The 23,388-nt window shown below is 34.2% G+C and overlaps 2 protein-coding genes across 4 annotated transcripts; both read left to right on the top strand.

Moving 5' to 3' along the window:
* The first annotated feature begins 4,822 nt into the window (after positions 1-4,822).
* Positions 4,823-15,592, top strand: SS3 (starch synthase 3). The gene is given in 17 exon segments (XM_086420360.1): positions 4,823-5,026; positions 5,962-6,025; positions 6,125-7,516; positions 7,614-7,828; positions 8,045-8,315; positions 8,817-8,992; positions 9,352-9,459; positions 10,630-10,739; positions 11,251-11,300; positions 11,303-11,355; positions 11,709-11,879; positions 12,084-12,212; positions 12,677-12,859; positions 13,114-13,245; positions 13,355-13,466; positions 14,771-14,894; positions 15,220-15,592. Coding segments are annotated over 17 exon segments (3,546 nt in total). The 5' UTR covers positions 4,823-4,900; the 3' UTR covers positions 15,350-15,592.
* A 1,863-nt stretch (positions 15,593-17,455) lies between these two features.
* LOC147387220 (senescence regulator (Protein of unknown function, DUF584)) lies at positions 17,456-19,198 on the top strand. Of its 3 annotated transcripts, none has more exons than XM_086421860.1 (3): positions 17,456-17,633; positions 18,182-18,243; positions 18,335-19,198. In XM_086421860.1, the coding sequence occupies exon 3, from the start codon at positions 18,463-18,465 to the stop codon at positions 19,015-19,017; it is 555 nt and encodes a 184-aa protein (XP_086277986.1). In that variant the 5' UTR covers positions 17,456-17,633; positions 18,182-18,243; positions 18,335-18,462; the 3' UTR covers positions 19,018-19,198. The 3 variants fall into 3 exon arrangements, with proteins under 3 accessions (XP_086277986.1, XP_086277985.1, XP_086277984.1); XM_086421859.1 differs by having other exon boundaries at positions 17,456-18,039; XM_086421858.1 differs by having other exon boundaries at positions 17,456-18,039; positions 18,182-19,198.
* The last annotated feature ends 4,190 nt before the right edge of the window (positions 19,199-23,388 follow it).

Below are 23,388 nucleotides of genomic sequence, written 5' to 3'. Positions count from 1 at the left end.
AATGAAGCATAGAAAAAATTTTAAATATCAACAATTATTTTAAGATTTTTATTTTTTTATTTTTTTTGTAGCAAGTACTCTATAAGCCTTGTTTCAATATTTTTAAAAAAAATATAGATTGTGGTTAAGAGATTTAACAAATGATTAAGAGTTAAGTTTTTAATTTAGGAAACTCTCTAAAGACTAATTCGACTGTCAAAATTCTCATAGGGACCTAGATGTCTCCATCTATCTCTTTCTCTGTCTTTCTATTGCTGTCCATATGTGATTTTTATATTAGGTTATGGACACGTATTATTTTTCTTCCTTTCCAACCTTTTGATTGTGAGACTTAGTTTATGTTTTGTGATTCTTAATTTATGTTAGTGGTATGGATACGCATGAAAATATAAATTACAAGGTGAACAAGGTCTTTGAGCATGTCATGTGCCAAGTGTCTGGGGGTAGTTCCAACTATTGTCTAAACTACGAGTACGGTTGTTCAATAGTTGTTTATTCAATCAGAACGTTGTTTGGATCAATGTCGTACTTTGTTAGCTTATTTTGGATAACTTTGAAGGTTAGAGGTTCAATATTACAATCCCTTGGGTAGATCAAATAAGGATCCCTTCTTTCAAAGAGGTGTTATCTCATTATAGCATCGGATCAAACAAAACAATAATACCATTGATGTCCGACAATTTGTATCGATGATGTCACGTGACCTTTTGGCTCCATGAACCTTCGGCACCGCAACCGAAGACGACTATAGTGCAAGTATTGCTTAATGGGTTGTGTCAATTGTGTTACGTGCCCCTTCGATGCTTGATGTTTTGACACCTTATGTTTTGGCACCATGACTATTCAATGCCTGATGCTTCAGCTCCTAACTTTTTGACAACATGACTATTTGGTACTATGACTGTTCAGTGCCTGATGCTTTGGCATCGTGACTATTCAGTGTTTAATACTTCAGCTTCTAACACTTTTCGACACTGTGAATGCTCAACACTAACACTTCGGCACTATGACTATTCAATGCTTGATGTTTGGCACCTAGCATTTCAAAATCATGATTGTTTGTCACTTAACGCTTCATCATCATGACTATTCAGAGCATGTCATTGTTCGGCTCATGCTCGGCCAGTACACTGCAAAGGTCCCATGCACAATCTTAGGTGTCAACATGGAGTGAAGTATATCAAAAATCTTGGGGAAGATGATCAATGTTCGATTGTATAATAGAGAGAGAGTCGAACGGACAATCATGCGGGCACAATAATCTTTCAACCTCCAAATCTATGTCTTCTTTGTCCCTCCAAAATTAATTATGTTTGTTCGTCTCACTCTAGATCAATCCATATAGTCTACATGTGGATCAATTTATTTAGCACCATCTACTGGTAGATATTGATTTTATGGTTGTGTGACTTAAATTTTAATAATGGTATTTTATAGGGGGTATAACTTGGTCTGGATCAAACCGAGAACCAAACCAAATCGATAGCTTTGAGTTGGTTTGGAACAAGTTGCGCTTCGATTCTGGCTTGAGAAGTTGGAGTATGGATTAATTTGATTTAGTTCTCAGTTTAAGGCTTGTACAGAATCAAGTCGAATCAAATAGAGAAATCAAATGCATTATAACTTACAACTTTTTAGGAGTTAGGACATAGATTAATGGATTTTTATGGATAGATTAATGATTTATTAGATGAATTTCATGTTCATTATTATTTTTATTTTCATAAAAAATGTGTTACTCCCAAACAGGTTTAAAGGGTATTAGCAACCCATAAAACCAAATAAAACATACCTTAATTCGGTTTGGTTTGATTTGATTTTGTTATATGGACAATTTGATTCGATTCTAGTTCTTATGTAGTGTAACCAACCTATGTTAATTCTGTTTCAATTTGGCCCCAAACACAACCAAAGTTGCAACCCTAGTATATTTATTTTTAGTGGTGAAAATGGAATCTATTTTTCCAACTTAAGATTAAAATTTTATCAAATTGATTATACGGATCAGGTTAAGTTACCTAATTAATAAATGTTTAGGGTTCAAGTTTAAGTTTTTGATATAATTAATGAAATGAGTTGGGTTCTGCTATGGTCAAAATTTCAAAAAATCCTTGTCTTAACACACCATGAACACAACACGACTCGACCCATTGCAATCCTTCTTATAATCACAATTCTTCCCTTGCACCCCAACATTTATCTTAAATTGTTTTGAATGAAAAAGAGTAGAGACTTTTTTTTTCCTCACAGACTTTTTCCTCACAAATTTCATAGGCTCTCATTTGTGTGTCACGTCAAGCCTAACAAGGGTAATTTTGTAAATTAGGGATGTCGTTCACTTCAAGTGGGCTTATGCTATTAATTGATTCTGAGTCCTACGACAAGCTTTTTGTCTCTGTAATCAAGAGAGAATAACATTATAGGAAGATCATTTCCCATGGAGTGGGATGAGAGTCCATTGTAAGATTGCGAATGAGTAGGATTTTACTCGATACCCAACCCAAACAAAGAAAAAATGATTTAAATATAAAATTTGATTTTTCAAATCGATTTCTGATTTACCCCAATCCAATCTAATAAAAATCTGAACCGAATATCTGTTACATACTTTTTCTCCCCAGTTCTTGTTCGATCTCTCACTATTTGCAATGCTTTTAGTGGACCTATACATAAAATTAAACTTGGTTGATGCCTTGATTAATATAAACTTGAAAATCATACTTGTAAATTACTTTTAATCATCGATTCGGTTAGTTTTGTATCGAGAGAATATTTAGTCAGATCGGATTTGAAGTGATCAGATCCGATCCATTCGGATTGGTATTGGTTTAGTATTGATCCGGTACCAAACCAATCTGATCCAACCAGTTTCCAGATCCTATGTAAAATACTTCGGCCCACAATTCATGTTTAATGATCAATAAAAAGAATTTCGATCCATGAGACTGTCCTCGTCAGGAATCTCGAATGAACTAGAAGTCTTCCTTTGCAGACTATTAAATAGAACTTTCCTCGGGATCCGTTGTCACCAACCTCGACGAGCATCCAAGGTGTAGGCCATAGATTTTCCTTTCTCCCCCCTTTTACTGATTCGACCTTTTTAGTCGAAAAGTGCAACGGATCCAACACGTGTCTTATCCACGTCACGTTATCATAATTTGAACGCCATCGCTGAAATTTGGCCGCTAATAATAGAGACCAACTAAAAAATTTATAAAATAAAAAATTAATTACTTAAGAAAATCATAACCGTTAATCAATTACTTAAACCTAATAACCAAGTGGGCCTGATCATCAGGATTATGATCTACGGTTGAAATATTATATTAGCTAATTTCGATATGTAGTTTATACAGAATATTAAATCTCACACTTGAAAGTCCCACAAGAGCAGATTGCTATCAAGTATCGAGAGCGATTTTATTGACGCATAGTGACCGCTCAATCCTATTGGAGGATTGCTTGGAATTGTTTTTGCAACGGTCCCTCTATCTTAATTTTTTTTATAATCCTTATACTCTTTATTAATTAAATAAATATCCAAACATTGTGATTTTCAATTGAAATAGCAAAAATTCAAGAAATAATTTTTTTTTTTTTTAAATTGATCCAAGTTTTTGAAAAGCGATGGCTACCGAACTTTTAAATAACTCCCAAACTTAAAATTGAAAAACAACGGTGAAAAATAACTATTTTTTTGGGATTTATATTTTCAAAGTTCATATACTTTTGTCCACTACAATGCTGAAGTATCCAATCATTTTTTGGGATGCCACAAGGTGAGCCTAAGATTACTTTGACACAATAAAGTATTTTAGAGAAACACTTTTCTTACTAATTTAGTAAAATTTGAAATCTTACTAAGGGTCGTTGATCTTAAATGAATTACAAAATTGATAATCTAATATCAAGATTTTCGATTAAGAAAAAAAAAACATTTATGTAAAATAAATTATGTTTTTTGAATGAAAATGATTTTCTTGAAAATTCAGATAAAAAAATAAAATTTTTTTAATAAAAAATAAAAAATATTTTTCTAATTATCTTATAAAAATAAAAGGAGGTGTTTCGACTTTTTACTATGATCATTTTTTTAAAGATAGGTGGTAGTGTTGAGCTGGTGATGTGATGATCCAAATGAGTAAAAAGACTTTTAAAAAGAATAAAAATCTTATTATATTAGTAAGATAAGTTTTTTACTATTTCAATTAAAAATAATGGTGAGTGATTTTGAATTTAATTAATAAAGAGGATAAAAATTATAAATTAAATTAAAATAGAGGGACTGCCGTAAAAATATTCTAAATAATCCTCCAATAGGATTGCGCGGTTACTATGCGTCAACGATATCCGACCCATGAGAATGTCCTCGTCACGAGTGAACTCGAAGTCTATCTTTGCAGACTATTAAATAAAAATTTTCTCGGGATCCGTTGATGCTAACATCGATGAGCATCCAAAGGTGTAGGCCATAGATTTTCCTTTCTCTTCCCTTTTACTGATTCGACCTTTTTAGTCGAAAAGTGCGATGGATCCAACACGTGTCTTATCCACGTCACGTTATCAGATTTTAAACATCACTGAAATTTGACCTCTAAATATAGAGACCAACTAAAAAATTTATAAAATAAAAAAATAATTACTTAAGAAAATCATAACCGTTCATCAATTACTTAAACCTGATAACCAAGTGGGCCTGATTATCAGGATTTTGATCTACAGTTGACATATTATATTAGCTAATTTCGATAAGTAGTTCATACAGAATACTAAATCTCAGACTGGAAAATCCCAACAGAGCAGATTACTATTCTCTTCTTGTTTCTTATCTCAACTACATATATATTTGATGATTGGGATCGAATGATCAATTAATTGAAGGTTTGATTGTGGAGCAATAATGGAGGCCACCTTGCAAGTACAGAGACCAGTTTGTTACAGAAGAACCATTCCTGGTAGAACCCACTTGAAGACCAATTCATTTCTTAGGGCCTTCTCTAATGGCGGAACCTACACATCTCCACAAGTAATTCGATTTCTGTGCACTTTTTTGTGTGTGTGTTTTTTTTTTTTTTGGATTTTCAGTGTTCTTTGCTTTATTGGGTTGTTTAATGGTTTTTGGTTTAGACACATAAATGGGTTGTTTTTCTACTTAACGGATCTTAAGTTATCGGATTATTTAGTCGGGAAAAAGGATTGATTTTTAATCATAAATGTTTTTTTTTAGTTTTCTGATTCGATTGATAGTTAACTTTAATTGGGTTGTTTGTGTTTTCTTGTTAGTGGACTGTTAGCTTTTCATAGTGTTAGTTGGATACTATGTTTAATTGTGTAGAGAAAATGGGTACTTAACTTTTGATAATTTGAAACTCTAATGGGTTATATGTGTTTTTTGTTTTTAACTAATCGAATCAAGTTTTCAGATTGGTTGGTTGGGAGAAATGCGTTTGCTCAGTTTTAGTTTAGTTGGAAATGGACTATTTGAATCTGTTTATATACTTCTCTTGATTAAAGATGGACTGGTAGATTATCTATTTTTATTATCTTTTTAGTTTTAAAATGTTTTTGTTTTTGTTTTTTTTTGTTTGTTTTGGGTGTAGTGTTCTCTTCATTCATGGAGATATGAGTTCTGTAGATTGCATAATTTGTGCATTAGAGAAGACTACTATTTTTCAGTTATTCTCATCAGATAATTTGTTCAAGAGTATCACACACTCTAATTTTTTCTCGTTATGCATGCTATATATATAATTTATGTTTTTAGGAGTTTGGTTGTTAATGGATTGGATTTTTTTTCTTATAAAATTATTTTTACACAAAAAGTTCAGGCCAAGTCCTCTAGGAATTCCAATCGATTCGATTTATAAAATTATCTGGTTAAAGACTATAGGGGTAGCACATATCTAATTATTCCCTTTTCTATATTCATTATTAATCTGTTATTTCATGCATATGGAGCAGTCATCTCATCGAAGCAAAGAATACCCTGGAGTTTGTGGTTCATATCGAATCATTGCAAGTGCAGGTTAGCTGATTATTTAGTTAATTCTCCTCAACAAATTCTTCAGTACAGATTGAAGTTCAATTTTCACTAGTTTAGTTGTTTATTATATATAATGTGTAGATTACTCAAGGAGGAGACCAAGAAAAGGCTCGAATCCGGGGTCAAAAAGCCCTGCTCCTAAGGGATTCATGCCAAAAACGCCAATTGGAGGAATGAGCCCTCAGAAGAGGAATCAAAGCGAGAATGAAGAAAAAGGTGATTCAAGTACTGCTAAATCTACTGCACATAGTGGGTCGGGCAAGAAACTAGCTGAAATGGAAGTTGGTTCCATGGAAGATCAGGAAATTGGATTTTCTTCAACAAATGAAGAAAAGGAAGACGGGGTTGAAGTTGAAAATGAAGCCGACGAGATATCATTAATACGTAATCAGTCGGTTTTGGTTAAGAGCAATGATATAGAGGACAATGGAAGAATTTCCGGCATCGATGATGATGAATTACTTGCCAAGAGGGAAATTGAGGCCAAGGTCGATGAAACAACAATAGCAAGAAAATGGTCGGATGTCATCAAGAGTAATGACAATGAAGAGAATGTAACTCTTGCAGAGATCGACGAAGATGATAGTGAAACTGAGTCTGTGGGTCCAGACATAATCGATGAAGGTGAAACTTTAGAGGGTGAAGAGCCTGACAGTAAGGAGTCTACGGTAAAACCGAACCTGGAGATCGATGCTCACGTATACAAACAAATGATTGAAGACCTTGCGGAGGAGAACTTTTCAAGAGGGAACAAAATGTTTGTTTATCCTCATGTGGTGAAAGCTGACCAAGAGACGGAATTGTTCCTAAACAGGAGCATGTCTGCTTTGAAAGACGAAATGGATGTTTTAATCATGGGAGCTTTTAATGATTGGAAATGGAAATCTTTTACGATAAAATTGAATAAGACTGAACTCAAAGGGGATTGGTGGTCTTGCATGGTTCATGTTCCTGCAGAGGCATATACTATGGATTTTGTGTTTTTCAATGGGGGAAGTGTTTATGAGAATAATGATGGAAAAGACTTCTCTTTACCTGTCGAAGGAGGAATGGATGCATTTGCCTTTGAAGATTTCTTGCTTGAAGAGAAACGAAGAGAACTTGAAAAACTTGCTGCAGAGCAAGCTGAGAAGGAAAGACAAGCAGAAGAACAAAGGCGAATAGAAGTGGAAAAGGCTGCAAGTGAAGCTGATAGAGCACAAGCAAGGGTGGAGGTTGACAAGAGACGGGAAGCGTTACGTCTAGTAATGGAAAAGGCTATGAAGTCCGTTGATAATGTGTGGCAGATAGAGCCTAGTGACTTTAAAGGTGAGGACTTGGTTAGATTGTATTACAACAGGTCTTCTGGCCCTCTTGCTAATGCTAAGGAACTCTGGATTCATGGGGGGTACAATAATTGGAAGGATGGGGTGTCTATATCTGGAAGGCTTGTCCTCTCTCAGAGACTAGATGGTGACTGGTGGTATGCTCATGGTATGTATAATTACATCTCTTATCTTGTTTGCGTCTTATCTTGTTTAGCGAAGATATAACTCTGGAATGTAGCTGATACGTATTTTCTTTTTTGTAGTTATTGTTCCTGATAGAGCCTTTGTCTTGGATTGGGTTTTTGCCAATGGTCCGCCTGGGACTGCCACACTGTTTGATAACAACCACCGTCAGGATTTTCATGCCATAGTCCCAAACTGCATGCCTGAAGAATTGTATTGGGTTGAAGAGGAACAACAGATGTTTAGGAAGCTTCAGAAGGAGAGAAAGTTAAGAGAAGAGGCTATACGTGCAAAGGTAACTCTAACATTGAAATATAGTCAGTGTAAATGGGTATCTATCAACTGTATACATGTATATGGGGCACAACATGTGTGCCTTGTGTACAAGCGTGCCGTTTGTAGACCATCCTTTTAATATAGAAGGCCGGGTACCCTTTTTTTCCCCTCTTTTCTGTTCAATTGCTCACAAAGCTTTTGATTTTTTGCCCTTTATGTGCTTGTTTTCTGTCAGGCCGAAAAAACAGCACGCATGAAAGCTGAAATGAAGGAAAGAACAATGAAAATGTTTCTCTTGTCACAAAAGCACATAGTCTATACTGAGCCTCTTGATGTCCAAGCAGGAACCTCAGTTGCAGTTTTCTATAATCCTTCCAACACAGTTCTGAATGGAAAACCTGAAGTTTGGTTCAGGTGCTCATTTAACCGTTGGACCCACCGGAGTGGTCCATTACCACCTCAGAAAATGTTGCCTGCAGATAGTGGCTCACATGTTAAAGTTACTGGTGAGGTTTTTCTTCAGGGGACTGCAATGGTGATGATTATGGCGATCTTTGATTGACTAACCTCAACCTCTATTTCTCTTCCTGATTTGTACCTTATTTATGCGTATAGAATGTGAAGAATATATCACTTAAAGTGGTTGGTATTTCAATCCCAACCAAGAACGACACTCCTATTTTTTTTTATTAACAACTAATTTCAAAATATGTCAAACTCAAAGCACCAATAATATAAAAAGTAAAATACAATGCATAACACCATTTTAATTAATTTCCCAAATCCCCAAAACTAATGCTGTCTTTATTGGCCCCAGTTATGCCTGTTGTGCAAACAATGAAATTAGGATTTTCATGCAATTTTGTACTCTCTTTATACAACTTCTAAGGGTTTCTTCTATTGGCTCTGTAGTTGGATTGTCATTTTGGTTTTATTAAGTAATTTATATGTTTTCTGCTTATCATCACGTTGTTGACATAAATTTATAATACGTTGTTTTCTTGCAGTTAAGGTTCCACTGGATGCGTACATGATGGACTTTGTTTTCTCTGAGAAGGAAGATGGTGGAATTTATGACAACAAAAATGGAACGGACTATCACATACCTGTGTTTGGAGGAATCACAAAGGAGCCACCGATGCATATTGTGCACGTGGCCGTAGAAATGGCCCCCATTGCCAAGGTCATTTTCTGGTACTATTACTTTATTTGAGGTTTGCATATGGGATTTTCCAACCTTGTGTAAGGATATTTATCTGTTGGTAAACCTCGCTCGACCTTATAAGGTGCTTATGACTATTGTGTATCTTTACTATTTCAAACATTAAGGAAGAATTAAGATTTTTAGCATTTTTCTGGTGAAGCTTGGGTCATGGCTAGTCGTCTAGAAGGTCTTACGGATCATGAAAAATACCCAATGTGCATTTTATATATTGTGTATTTGTTTATATATGTAATGAACGTTTGCAAACTAAATGTATTAGAAGTTTTCTGTTATCTTATATATGTTTTTATTCTAATTCATGGCCAATGCTGTTACAGGTGGGAGGCCTTGGTGATGTTGTCACAAGTCTTTCCCGTGCTGTTCAAGATTTAGGCCATAGTGTTGACATAATTCTTCCAAAGTATGACTGTTTGAAACATAACAATGTAAGCTTCAAATATGTTGCTTCAGTCTAGCCTTCATCCTTCTCATGTTATTGCGTTTGTGGAATTTTTGAATGTCTCACTTCTAAAGATTTCTTATTTTTCATGCATTGTTTTCTGGTTGAAATAAATGTGCTATCTCTAAGGCTTATATATTGGGGTTGAGGCTACTTATGTTCCTTTTAGGTTGAAGTCTTGAGTTGTTTAGGGTAGAATTTTGTGGGAACAGTGGGTGTGATAGAATCTACCCTTCGGCTACTTGATATTCGGGTTAAAGAATAGTTATGCTCTTCAAATGTTCATGTTGTCTTTGCTCTTAGTCTGGTACATACAAAGCACAACTATGTTACCCATCTGAGTATATGGACATGTTATCTTATCCAACAAATAAGAAAATTCTTAGGAGTTGAGAAAAATAATTGATATTGGAAATGACATAATTGTATCTTTGTAGCACCCATGAATTGCGTCGATTTGGATGCAAAAGGAAGTCAAAAGTATCCTGGTATCATGGCATGACAAAAGGAAAGTCAAAAGTGTCTTGGTATTATGGCATGACAAAAGGAAAGTCAAAGTGTCTTCGTATTATGACATGGCAATCTGATGATCTTTCTGTTTGTAGATATACTACGTGAGAAAATGGTTATCCCTCTCTATGGCACCTGGAAGACGATAACAGAAAATAAATTTGAATCTAAAGCTGACTCCCTTAATGTGTATCTTATTTTTGTGGCCCATACTGTATCTGGATTGGTTACCCTCCACAGTTTTGACTAGATTGTAATTTAATATGGAGTTGGCAACCATATTATATGGTTTTCAGCATAGAAATGGAGCAGTGTGTTGAAGGGAAGTCAAGAAGTATCACCTGTCATCTCATGTTCATATTGATTTCGATAAACTTCTTTCTCATTGTTTTGGATAAATCATAGAAATTTACATGCTCGTCTTCTTTTGAATTCTTTGAGTAACTTCACTTCTCTCTTAATGTAATAATCAATTGAATTATTTAAGTGATGGACACAGTGCAAGATTCCTGGATGATTGTTAAACACATTAGTGATTCCATACATAGTTGTGTATCTTTAAAAATTTATCTTTACCCATATGGCCATATCTTTTTTGTCTTGGATTCTTAGTTTATCAACTAATACATATCCTTTTCATGGGTAGGTAAAGGACTTTCAGTTTCATCGAAGCTATCATTGGGGTGGGACTGAAATAAAAGTTTGGTCTGGGAAGGTGGAAGGCCTTTCTGTCTACTTTTTGGAGCCTCAAAATGGGTAATGCAGTACTTTATTGCTCACTTTTACTTCTATTGCTTGCTTAGCTTTCTTTGGCTTAATTTTAAAATCTTTCAAATGTTCCAGCTCTCTAACTAAGATATATGTATTATGCCCATAGCTTTACACACATGTATCATAGAACTGAAAAATAACTTTATGTGTCACTAAATTTCAATATTGATGAACTTAACTGAATGCTGTGAAACCACACCACAATACAGGGTGATGGAGACAGCTTGCCCATCATGTCATTGTCTAGGCCTTTTCTGAGTTGGGTCCCAAGATTGCACTCTAATTCATTCTGCGATACAATTTGTTCTAAAGTTATTCTCAAAATATTCATATATTTCTCATGCATATTTATATATGTGTCTCTGAATATATTGTATTTTAGGTCTTCCCAAGTTACCTTTTGTCTTCTGGCTATCTTTTTGATGAATTTTAGCTAATAACTCGTATGCAACAAATTGGCATTACGAGAATCTGTGGCATTGTTCTTTTTGTGCAGATTCTTTTCGGCGGGGTGCATATATGGTTGTAAGAATGATGGAGAAAGGTTTGGTTTTTTTGCCATGCTGCTCTCGAATTTCTACTCCAAAGTGGATTTCATCCTGTAAGTTATAGGATCTGGCACATTTTTTATTTTTTTGGTAGCTTTTGCTTTAAACCACTTTCAACAGATTTATTCATTTGCTAGTGTGGCTAGTAACGCATCTGGTAATTTTCCTTTTAATAATTCTGAAAATAAATTATCATTATTTTTTATATGAGGGTCTGTAAATTAAGTGCTGATCTACATGATAGAGACCTTCTCTTTATTTGTATTGAGCGGGTTGGTGGTTAGTTGTTAGTTGTTAGTGGGTGATGGTGGTTTTGACCGGGTTGTGGTATCAATTTCTTGTTTGTATGGGCATAAGCTTAGTCTTCTTAATGATTGTGTATCTCAATTGGTTTACATTTGTGCAGGATATTCTACACTGCCATGACTGGTCTAGTGCACCTGTTGCATGGTTATTTAAAGATCATTATGTGCACTATGGTCTCAGTAAAGCTAGGGTTGTCTTTACAATTCATAACCTTGAATTTGGTGCTCAATTAATTGGCAAAGCAATGGCTTACTCAGACAAGGCTACAACTGTTAGTATCTATGCCTCCTTCAAAGCTTTTTTTTTGGCATTTTGAAGTTCTTTACTATCTTAGTGAGAGGTTAGGATGCAACTTTGGAATAACTAAGTGTTTCACAATTAAGAATGTGGTATTGTAGATTGTTTTAATCTGTCAAAACATTAGTTCCATGTATTATTTTATACATCTTAATTATTTATTTATGCTTTTCTACAGGTATCCCATACTTATTCAAAGGAGGTTTCAGGAAATCCAGTAATTGCTCCTTATCTCCATAAGTTCCATGGTATCTTAAATGGGATAGATCCAGATATCTGGGATCCATACAATGATAAATTTCTTCCTGTAAGTAGTTTTCAATAATTATTTGTCATTCCTTTTTCACATCAAGACTTTTAAGACATGTAGTCTGTAGTTGAAGATTCTGATATAATAAGTTTCTGGTTGATCTTCCCATCCATTATGTAGTTTGTGGAATTGTATACACGTGTATACAAAAGAAAATAGTACATCTTTCTCTACCACCTATTTTAGTCTCTCAAATTATGCACATAAAAAAAATATAATGAACAAAAGAAGTTAATGCTCTTGGCCTGGGCCAACAACTTATCACTCTTATGGGGTATGCTATGGTTTTCATCCACACTTGATTGCTTTGAACCACGCTAACATGACACCAACTTGGTATGATATTTCTAAGATATTTCCTACAATCTATTCACTTGTGTAAGTGCTTCAATATGGAACCGATACATATTCACTTTTTCTAGTCCAGTTGTGACAAAAGTATATGATGCATGCTGTTCCAGGTATCTTATTCATCAGACAATGTTGTGGAGGGTAAGGCAGCCGCCAAGGAAGCCTTGCAGCAGCGGCTTGGTTTGTTGAAATCTGATCGCCCTCTCGTTGGAATCATCGCTCGCTTAACTGCTCAGAAAGGAATTCATCTCATCAAGCATGCCATTTGGCGCACCCTTGAACGCAATGGACAGGTTATTTTTTGCTTTTTCAATGCAAGCCAAAGAAGCAAACAACACATTTAGAGAAGAGTTCGTGCATACATTTTTTTATATGGTGCAGAGGTTAGGATTAAGTGTCAAGTGTGACATTTGCCTATTTCATGGATGCAGAAGTCTTATTTATATTTAATATTCTGATTTGTTGAAGTAATTAAGTGGGATACTTCTTAAAAATGAGGTATTGACATTAATTTGTTCACGTCAATGCTAAACAATTTTGATGGCAGGTTGTATTGCTGGGTTCAGCTCCAGATCCTCGCATACAAAATGATTTTGTTAGTTTGGCAAATCAGTTGCATTCTTCACATGGTGACCGCGCACGCCTGTGTCTAACCTATGATGAACCTCTTTCACACTTGGTACGCTCTCATTAATAAACTGGAGTCATTCTATATTAGACGTGTATAACGCTTTGCTTTGTGTGCATGATATAACTCCAGGGGTACTAATTTGCACGTTTTCTGTTAGATATACGCAGGCGCGGATTTCATTTTAGTACCATCAATATTTGAGCCATGTGGACTAACCCAACTTACAGCAATGAGGTTTGGTTCAATTCCTGTTGTTCGTAAAACTGGAGGTGCGTAGATTATGTTCTCAATGCTAGAAGTGTAGTCTTTTTTTTTGGTCATGTTCACTGCTCTTAGCAATTTAAGAAATCATGTGCTTCAATCTTCTCTCTCTCTCGATGTGAATGCTCTATGATATTAATCGGCCAAGATTTAAATTTGGAAAAAGGGTACCAATTGAGTCCCCCATTTTGATGCCTGAGAATTATTTCACAATGATTAAAATTCAATCCAAATCCATCCTATAAGTTTGCATACTTCCGGCAATGGTTGACTTCAAGCTTCAAAGATCCTTCCATCTTCTTTTTCTCAAATACTCCATAAAGCATAGGAAGTATTTTCCAAGAAGCTTTGCACTAACTCAAAAAGACTCACTATCCCAAGAAGAGAGGATGTTGCCAATTTCTTTAGGGAACTCAAAGTTAAGGAAAAAAATGAGTGGAAGAAGCTCCATAACTCCCTAAACAAAACTCAAGAACTTTGTTAATATTTTATTCCAGAATTAATAGGAGAGGAGAGAGAGAGAGAGAGAGAGAGAGAGAGGTTCTCCTTGTATAAGGCTCTCCTAGAGGCACTTAAAAGAAACCTTCCACGGTCATTCACAAGGGTAAAAAACGAAGCTCTCGAGAGACAATCTTTAATACATTTTCTGCATATGAGGCCATAACATGGTCTAAAACGTTTTATTTCTAATAATGAAGCTCTCGAGAGACAATCTTTAATACATTTTCTGCATATGAGGCCATAACATGGTCTAAAACGTTTTATTTCTAATAATAATACCCATTTTCCAAGTTTGTTAAATTGAGCTATATGCTTTAGATTCTCTAATTGTATTGTTTGAGGAAAATTTTCTGGATCTATGTTCTAGGAGTTTTCAGTGTAGTGCATGGTATCTTTACACATGTAGTCCTGATGTAGTTGATCCCGATGTTCATCTATCAAAGGAATGGTCAAGATTCTGGATTGACCTCATTGATTATGCCCCGCGTCCTTATCGTGCATGTACCCTACCAAGAAGTGGACTTTCCCTCTATGAATCGAACCTTTAAATTTTAAAAGGTTACTAGTAGAACAAAAGGTGACAGTAACATGCCTTTTCCATGTGAGAAGATTCTGATATGGCTAAATGTATGGATCCCTTGTCACCCACTAGTTCATGAAATTGATCTGATCCTATAATACTTATTCGTTTCCCCAAGTTAAAAAAAAATTATGAGATCAAGTTATCTGAAGATTTCATGACAAATATTGTTTCTTTTCATATTGAAGGAAAGTGGGCGGTCCTCCAATTTTATGTTGTTTCTTTTGGCAGGACTTAATGATACCGTATTTGATGTTGACCATGATAAAGAGAGGGCTCAAGCACAAGGTCTTGAACCAAATGGGTTCAATTTTGATGGAGCTGATGCTGCCGGGGTTGACTATGCTCTCAATAGGTGAGTAAATGTAGTTATTGTCGGTTAAAGTAGGTTAAGTAAATGCAATTATGATTCATATTTTCTCCACTTAGCAATAGTAATTCATGTTGTATGAAAATCTTTTCGTTGGTCACAAATATACAATAATTATGAGATTATGAACGAGTTACCGATAAGCGATAACTACTGGTTCATATTGCACTTGTTTCAGTGCAATGGGACCCACTATTTGTGGGTTCCACTTAAGAGATCACCTACATTAAAATCAAATCTGATTGAAAGATTTAATAGTCCATAATATGAAAGATTCATTACGGTTTCAAACTGATTTATCTTTTTTCAGAGCAATCTCGGCTTGGTATGATGGTAGGGAGTGGTTTAATTCCTTATGCAAGCGAGTGATGGAGCAAGATTGGTCTTGGAACCGACCTGCACTGGACTATCTGGAGCTCTATTATGCAGCTCGCAAGTAAGTACTTGGTCATGCAGAGCAAGGCCAAGGAGAAAGGAAATACTTAGATATCGAGATCGAGATTCAATTGGATCCCATTCCACTTCTCACTTGTACAGGTTCAACGACACCAACAGTTCAAATGGTTGCATGTAATATACGTAGTCGAAATAAAGGTTGGTGTCCTTTGTCTTATATCGAAATCGTTCGGTCATTCTATGTAATTGAGATGGTAGTTCAGAAAGAAAAATAATAATGTTGTTCACCGAGCCCGTATCTTTGGATGGAGATTTTTTGGGTACTATTTATTCTTTATTCTTTACATTTGGGGTAGTATTTAGTGGTGTTTGGTAATGAAATTTAAGTTATCCTTGGTAACAGAGTTCCACTGATCACATGGTTTATATTATCCTTATTGTGGTGTGGCTGATTGCTTTTGATCTATCACAAATTAACTCTATTGTCAAAGAGAAAGAAACAGAAAGCACATTTCATTGAAAATTCAATGGCATCCAACTATCAGAAGCAGATTCAGAGGCTAAGGACATATTCTACCTTTTCTAATAACCGAGAGATCGTGTTCATCAGTTGTTACGCTCCCATGGAAGTCAGGGATTAACTTTCTCCATTTTTAACACCATTGGCACTTTTGATGTATTGGTTGGCCCGTAGATTCAATCCTCGGAATGAGCAATCAAAAAAAGGGTACGTGAGTAAAAATCATAATTAGGCATTGAAGGTGTTAAGGGGATGACGCGACTTGTGGAAATGAAAACATCCCCCAAGAAAGGTATCAGAGTGAAAGTCGTCATGAACTCTTGATAAAGGGATATGTCAGGTACCAAAGTGAAAGACACCACATAATGGGTTGCCACCGTGGACATCGAGATTTTGGAGTTGGTGGTTTGTTACAAGTTTAAAGAAATAAGGACTTAAAACTTTTTTGCATCATTAACACCTAATTGCTCAGGGTATTGGTTAAGGAGGTAGACGTTCAATCATGATCCATGCTAACGATTTGGAATGGTAAGAAGCTAAATTTACCATGTTTGACCAAGAAAATTGTAATTTTCTTTGTTTTATTTATGAGGGGAATCTTTGTAGTGTTGAATGTATATTTCCCTTCACTTTCGGGTGTGTCATACTTCAGTTAAGTCTCATGACCCTCTTATATTTCCCCTCCCCCCGGTCATTGATAGATTGGTCTTTTGGAGTAGTTGATTGATTAACATGTATTAGGGTGTTAGGATTGTATAGGCCATGAGTTTGATTGGTTAAGTCCTGTGACCGTCTTATATTCATAGTCCCCCCCTCCCCCCCCCCCCCCTCCCCTCAAACAAATTGGTCTTTTGAAATAGTTGATTGATTAACATTTATTAAGGTGTTAGGTTTGTATAGGTCACAAGTTTGATTGGTTAAGTCCTGTGACCGTCCTATATTCATAGGGTGTCAGGATTGTATAGGTGACCATCTTATATTCATAGGGTGTTAGGATTGTATAGGCCACGAATTTGATTGGTTAAGTCCTGTGATCGTCTTATATTCATAGTCCCCCCCCAAACAAATTGGTCTTTTGAAATAGTTGATTGATTAACATGTATTAGGGTGTTAGGTTTGTATAGGTCATGAGTTTGATTGGTTAAGTTGACCGTCTTATATTCACAATCTCCCCGCCCTGTCTCTCCCTCCAACAAATCAATCTTTTGAAGTAGTTAGACAAGATTCATGGGAACTCACCATATTCATTTAAAATCCCCTTTAGAGGTGTGGACCATCGTGCAACATACGCTACAACGGATAGTTATGAATCGAGTTCGAAGAACGATAACAAGCTTAGACCTCTAATAATCCCTTAAATTTTCATCTCTATAATGAGCAAAGTATATTTCCCTTAATATAATCATATATAGAGTCTCATGCTTTTGTTCGATTTAAATGTATAAATGTCTTACTCTTACTCGAGAGAATAACATTTTTCACCATTTGAAAAATTTCATCCTCAAACATTAAGGTGAGACGAAAAGTAGGGTTGGACAGTAGAGCATGACTCAAGCCCGGCATGTATGACACGTGGGCGGCTACTAAATAACTTCTACAAATTTAATTCTAATTTCTTAGAACCCCATGATTTGAGAAGAATCATCACCAAGACACCCAAGTCTCTGTCTGTCACATACAGAGTACCATAGTACTATAGACCCTTACAGCCTCTCTGCCTCTCCTGTCTCCATCACGCTTTCCCAATTTAAAATCTCTAAAATCTCATCAAACCCATCGAAGAATGATTCCAAAAGTCTCAGTTGAAGGTCAGATAAGTAAAAATTCATCAACTTTCATGAACATCATTACCCATGTATCTCTGAATTCTGAAAGCTGTTCTTCATCATCAACTCTTTAATTTCTTTCACCTTTTCAAGAAGAGAGATAGAGAGAGAGAGAGTCAAATCAATCTATGACTAATAACTTACAGTTTCAGTTCAGTTGGATAAGTTTACAGAAGTCAGTAAGACAGATCAAACCAATCTCTCCCCTGCACCTCTCCCTCTCTTCAGTCTTCTCAGATATCAACCAATAAGGAACAAAACCCATTTTAAGAAATCTTACAAACCCAATTTTTTTTTTCCAAAACTGGAAAAAAGGGTTTGGATTGGGTTTTTATGAATGCTCATCTCCCTTCTGTCTTTGATTCTCAAACCTCTCTTTCAATCAAAGGTAAGAATGGGAATATTTTCCAATCAATTTTTTTCTCCTTTTTTTTTATTATTTTTATTTTGTAGATAAATCACAAAAACCCATTTTAACAAATCTTTTTTTTTTTTTTTTTCAATCTGCTTTTTTGAGTTTGTGTTTACAGATCATCCTTTTTAGAAATATGTCGAAAGATGATACTTTTGGAGGTTTTCAAGCAATAGAAAGGTAGATAGTAGGCTTCCACAGATTCTCTTAATTCCTATCTATGAAAGTTTCGGGTTCCGTGAGATACCCATTTGAGAAATCTTTGAAACAGATGTGATCTTTGGAGGTTTTCAAGCAAAGGAAAGCTAGATTCCTAGATATCCATCACTTTTTAGTGAACCCATTTGAGAAATCAATAGAATTCTGTGATTTTGGGTTTTTTTAGAGCTTCAATCATCAATGGCAGATAGGTATGATTTTTACATGAACAATGGTAGTAGTAGTGGTAGAAGATCAATGAGGAATGAAGAATTTAATGAAGAAGATGTTTGGACTGTTGTGAAGGAGACGAAAGATTCAAGTCTCAAGATTAGAAAATCTAAGGACACCTCCTCTGTTTCTACTCTAAGACGTCTCTCTACTGCTTCAAGAATGATCCCAAAAGCTGATAAACCCTCTAGTCATGAAGTCAAAGTTCATCATCAGCAATCAGCACCTGTAAACATTCCTGATTGGTCAAAGATTTATGGGAAGAAAGCAAAGAAGGGGTCTCATAGTTCATGGGCTGGAGATGATAGTGATAGTGAAGATGAAGTTATTATTGATGATGGTGATGATGATGATGAAGATGAAGATGATGATAGGGTCCCACCACATGAATGGATTGCCAAGAAGCACGCAAGGAGTCAGATTTCTTCTTTTTCTGTTTGTGAAGGTGTTGGAAGGACACTTAAAGGAAGAGATCTCAGTAAAGTAAGAAATGCTGTGCTCACTAGGACTGGGTTCATAGAATAGCTTCCCTCACCAATCTCCATTTTGATCATCTTCTTGGAATGAGTAATGTGTTCTTTTCTTTTTTAATTTTAAGATCAAGAAAATGTAATTAGGTATCACGTGTTGTAATTAAGTGCAATCAAATGTTTCCTTTTGTGATTTTGCTTATTATATGGACAAGAACTTAAGATTTATTCCTTGAAGTAGTATTGAACATTGCAATTAGCAGAAAATCTTTAATTCACCTTCACCATTACTTCCCTTCCCTTCAAACTTGAGTGGGTCCATAAGTATCATTGGAAATTTGAACTTTTTTTTTTTAGTGGATCAAGTTTTACTGTAAATTGAACTATTTATTTAGAAAAAGTCATGGGCTTTCAAATGATAAATAATCATAAAAGGTAGTCCCCAAGTTTTGTACACTGTTGCATGATCGGACATTTGGTAAATTTTTTCTTTCTTGATGGTTCCGGTATTGGGGGACTCACCCCTTTTTATTTACTATCGAGATCACCACTTTTTCTTATTGTCAAATTTGATGGTTTTTTTTTTCTAGTGTCTTGTTCACAATTTTTACTGTCGAATGCACTACTATTTATTGTCGAGTTTACCATAAAAAGTGATGAACTTAACTCTTGAAAAACTCACCTATTTTCAATTTGAGTTTTTTTTTTACTAAAATATATAGAAAGATCGACTAAAAACTTGAGATAGTGACTTGTTTAAATGATTGCAGTTCAAATGAATCATTTTTATCGATTCTCATCCAAAAATTAAGGTGGAAAAAATGAAAAAATCTTAGTTTTTCATGTACATTTTCAAAATATTTGAAAAAAATCTTAGAAAATGACTTCTTTTTCTTTCCTAAATCCTTTTCAAAGAATGAAGTCTCCAAAACTCGATTGAGAAGTCAAAAATTTAATTTTTAAATGAAAACGATGTGTTTGAATGATTATAACATTCAATCGTGCAAAATGTGAGAGAGTCTAGTGACCATTTAAAAAGAAAAAATATACTAAATGTCCTGTCAACTTATTGTAATAAACTTAAGGAGTATTTAGAAAAAAACCCAAGGAGTATTTAGAAAAAACCCTTCCACAAGGATCTTTAAGTAATTTTTCTATTATAAAATGCAATTCAGTTTAGAAAAGAAGCACTATCTTTATTGAAATATATACATATTTTATGGCATTAATTTCAAAGAGAAATAATAGTTAGAAGGAATAATTATTGTGTCCAAGGATCAACCACTGATACCATGTATTAGAATCATAGAAGTTGGTCCCATTTTTACTTTCTTGATTTTCATGAAGGGAAACTGTTTCCTTGGGTACTTTGTTGGTCTCTTTCAGCATGTTGGCATCTCACTGTGGTCTTGCAAGGGTCCAATAATTGACACTTAAAGAAGAATCCTACTTGAATACGTCCCCTAAAATAAACTAGTTGTGTACTTAAAGAAAAGGGGAAAGCTAAGTTGACTAAAAAAACATACTAAATGGTGGCGGCTATTTGCACACACCAAATGGATGAATGCATTTACGTAAGTGATTTTTGTTTAAAAAAATAAATAAATTACCATTTCACTCTTTCGTTTTGGCTTATTGCATTCATCGTCACCTATGAATAAAGGTACAATTTCTTTCTTCCTTCCTCCCTTCCTTCTCCTTCTTCTTCTTCTTCTTCATCTCCTTCTGAATTTTGTGAGAGGTTGAATTAACAGAGATTAGATTTTAGAATATTTTCTTTTAAGTTATTATATATATATATATATATATATATATATATATATATATATATATATATATATATATATATATATATATATATATATATTTGAAATTTCTTTTACTTTTTTGTATTTAATCATCAAGTAAGATAAAAAATCGTTATCAAAAAGTTAAAACAATGATTTTGAATCAAAGAATTTCAAGATTTTTTGACAATTTTATTCGGTACATACCTATTGAACAAAATTTTCTCATGTGAATGGCTTCGACTCTATTGGAAGTGTTTATGGTACAAAAAATAAATAAAATCAAAGGTTAAAATCCCCATTGAAACCTTTCTAGATGTGAAGAAAAACAAGAAGAAGAAAAAAAGATGATTTGATACGTTTAGGTAGGTGAAATAAGCAATTTAGGTTAAAGTATATGTAATAAGTGTGCGTAGATAATTATTTTAAAGTTAAGATGGATATCACAAGAAAGTGAGCGAAATGAGTCATTTCGGTGTGTGCAAATAGCTGCCCCCATACAAAATTCAATGGTCGATATTTTTCCCTCAAGATAAGTATCTACGAGATGTGTGTTATGGAGATACGTACAAAATTTAGACATTGGATTTTGTGCTTACATGATCGGGATCATGTGTTTTCTTATGAGTCAACAGATCCAAACCTAGAAAGAAAATTCTAACTCATATATGAAGAGTTTCTTATGATTCCTTATAAATTTTGTGTGCTAGGCAAATGAGACTAGTGATCAATAATTAATAGATGAAAGCAGATTGTGAGCTCCGATCGTGTTATCTACACTTTGACCATAATGAACTTAGCAAGTTGGCACCTTCTTTAGATTGTATTTATTTTAGTTTGGATAAAAAGTTGAAGATTCAGAATAGATAGTAATTATGAAAGAAAGTAAACTATGAGAAAAAATTAACTTTTAGAAAGCTTCGTTCTCTTTTTTAAAAAGTTAATTTTTTTTAATTTTTTAAAATTAACCCAAACATATTTTTTATTTTTCAACTTTCAAAAATTTAAAATTGGGTTTTGTTAACATGTGCCCTTGTTCAAGTGTTATAAATACACTTTGGAAATTGAATTTTGTATCAAAAATACCCTTAAGAAACATTTTTATTATCAAAATACCCCCTAATGCTTAATCCCAAGGTGTGTGCCCTTAGAACACACATTAATAAGACCTTAAAAATTTGCTTTAAGTGAATCCAAACAGACTCTTAACATCTTTGGAGTTGGAAGTTGATGCCTAAAAAAACTCTTAGTTAAAGACTAGAGGTTTAAGTTTTTAGATTTGCTTTTTGTTATTATAGTAAATCGTGAAATTATACGAAACAACTTAATTTAATTTTGAGATCGTTTACTTGTGACCTTTCTTTCTTCTGGGGTTTGTGTGGAGATCGTTTGTGGATCTTCACCTTCCCTTATTTCTCTTCTCTCTCAGGATAAAAGAGGTAGTCTTTTCTTGCGGTTGTAACTGGTTTGGATCTGCCTTAAACTTATTGACCTTTAAAAAAAAAAACTTAATTTAATTTGTAGTACGATTTGTTCTAGATTCATGGAAATACAAATGACCACGTAATAAAAAATTTGTAAACGAAATCGTTTTGGTTCCTTAGAATTTTTCGATGGATTCAATGAACCCAATATAACATTTGGGGACCGTTCCTTTTCAACATGTTTTGAAAATTGAAAATGTGTAATGAAGTGTATATATGCTCTTAAAATTTTCAACAACTTGAAGACTAAGAGGAGGTTTTATCTTTAGCATTTTGAAGTCAATTGAGACTTTAATCATTTATTAAATTACTTTGAGACTTAAACAATTTATAATTATGGTTTAACTTTAGACTTGAGTGGGAGATTTGAATTATTATTATGATTTTGAATTTCAATAATTATTGAATGTAGAAATCAACGGAAAAAACTTTGAAGTGATCATCCTGTTTCAATATTTCGATAGAATCCTTTCCTTTGGAATATGAAATAAAAACAAAAAACCACGTGTCATGTTACCAGGAGGGTTCCTCCAAAATTTTGAAGTGGCCTAAGCGTAACTCCAACAGAACTCTATATCTTTGAGAAGTCCTCTATTTCACTATCCATATCTCTAAATCTAGAGATGCAGCAAAATTTTAGAGACAATCTCTATTTCTCTGTTCATCACATGTAAATATCAATTTTGTCCCCACTTTTTTACATAAATATCATCCTGGCTTTCATTTTTTATTAAAATATATTTTGAATAATTTTTTTCCCTTACTCATTTTAAATTATTATTATTCAATATTTTAAATTCTTTTCATCAGAAATCTAAACAAATAATTAAAAAAAAAATTTCTAATTATTCTCAATGATTGATTATTTTTATATTTAAATTGGGGTGTAACAAGTAAAGTTGAGTTGCCAATAGAAATTTTTTTATTTTATTTTAATTATGTAAACAATGAATTAGAGAATGCATGATGACTTAGAGGGTGAATTGGTTGGAGTTCAACATGCTTTAAAGGATAGTTTCTATTCTAAAAACAGAGAAGAGGCCAATATAGAGTAAAAAAGTGGAGATATGCGTTTCGAGTTGCTCTAAATTGCTTCAAAGTCTGATCACATGTGTGGTTTAGTACTGTGTGGCAATTCAATCGGGCCATGCAAGT

This window comes from Akebia trifoliata, chromosome 13 (genome assembly GCF_017979445.1).
Source record: "Akebia trifoliata isolate Shusen 1 chromosome 13, ASM1797944v1, whole genome shotgun sequence".
Lineage (NCBI taxonomy): Eukaryota > Viridiplantae > Streptophyta > Magnoliopsida > Ranunculales > Lardizabalaceae > Akebia > Akebia trifoliata.
Note: the sequence above shows the minus strand (reverse complement) of the source record. Positions and strands in the feature narration are given on the sequence as shown.

Excerpts from the sequence above, each read along its gene's own strand:
- LOC147387220 (XM_086421860.1), top strand. The coding sequence starts at position 18,463 with ATGGCAGATAGGTATGATTTTTACATGAACAATGGTAGTAGTAGTGGT.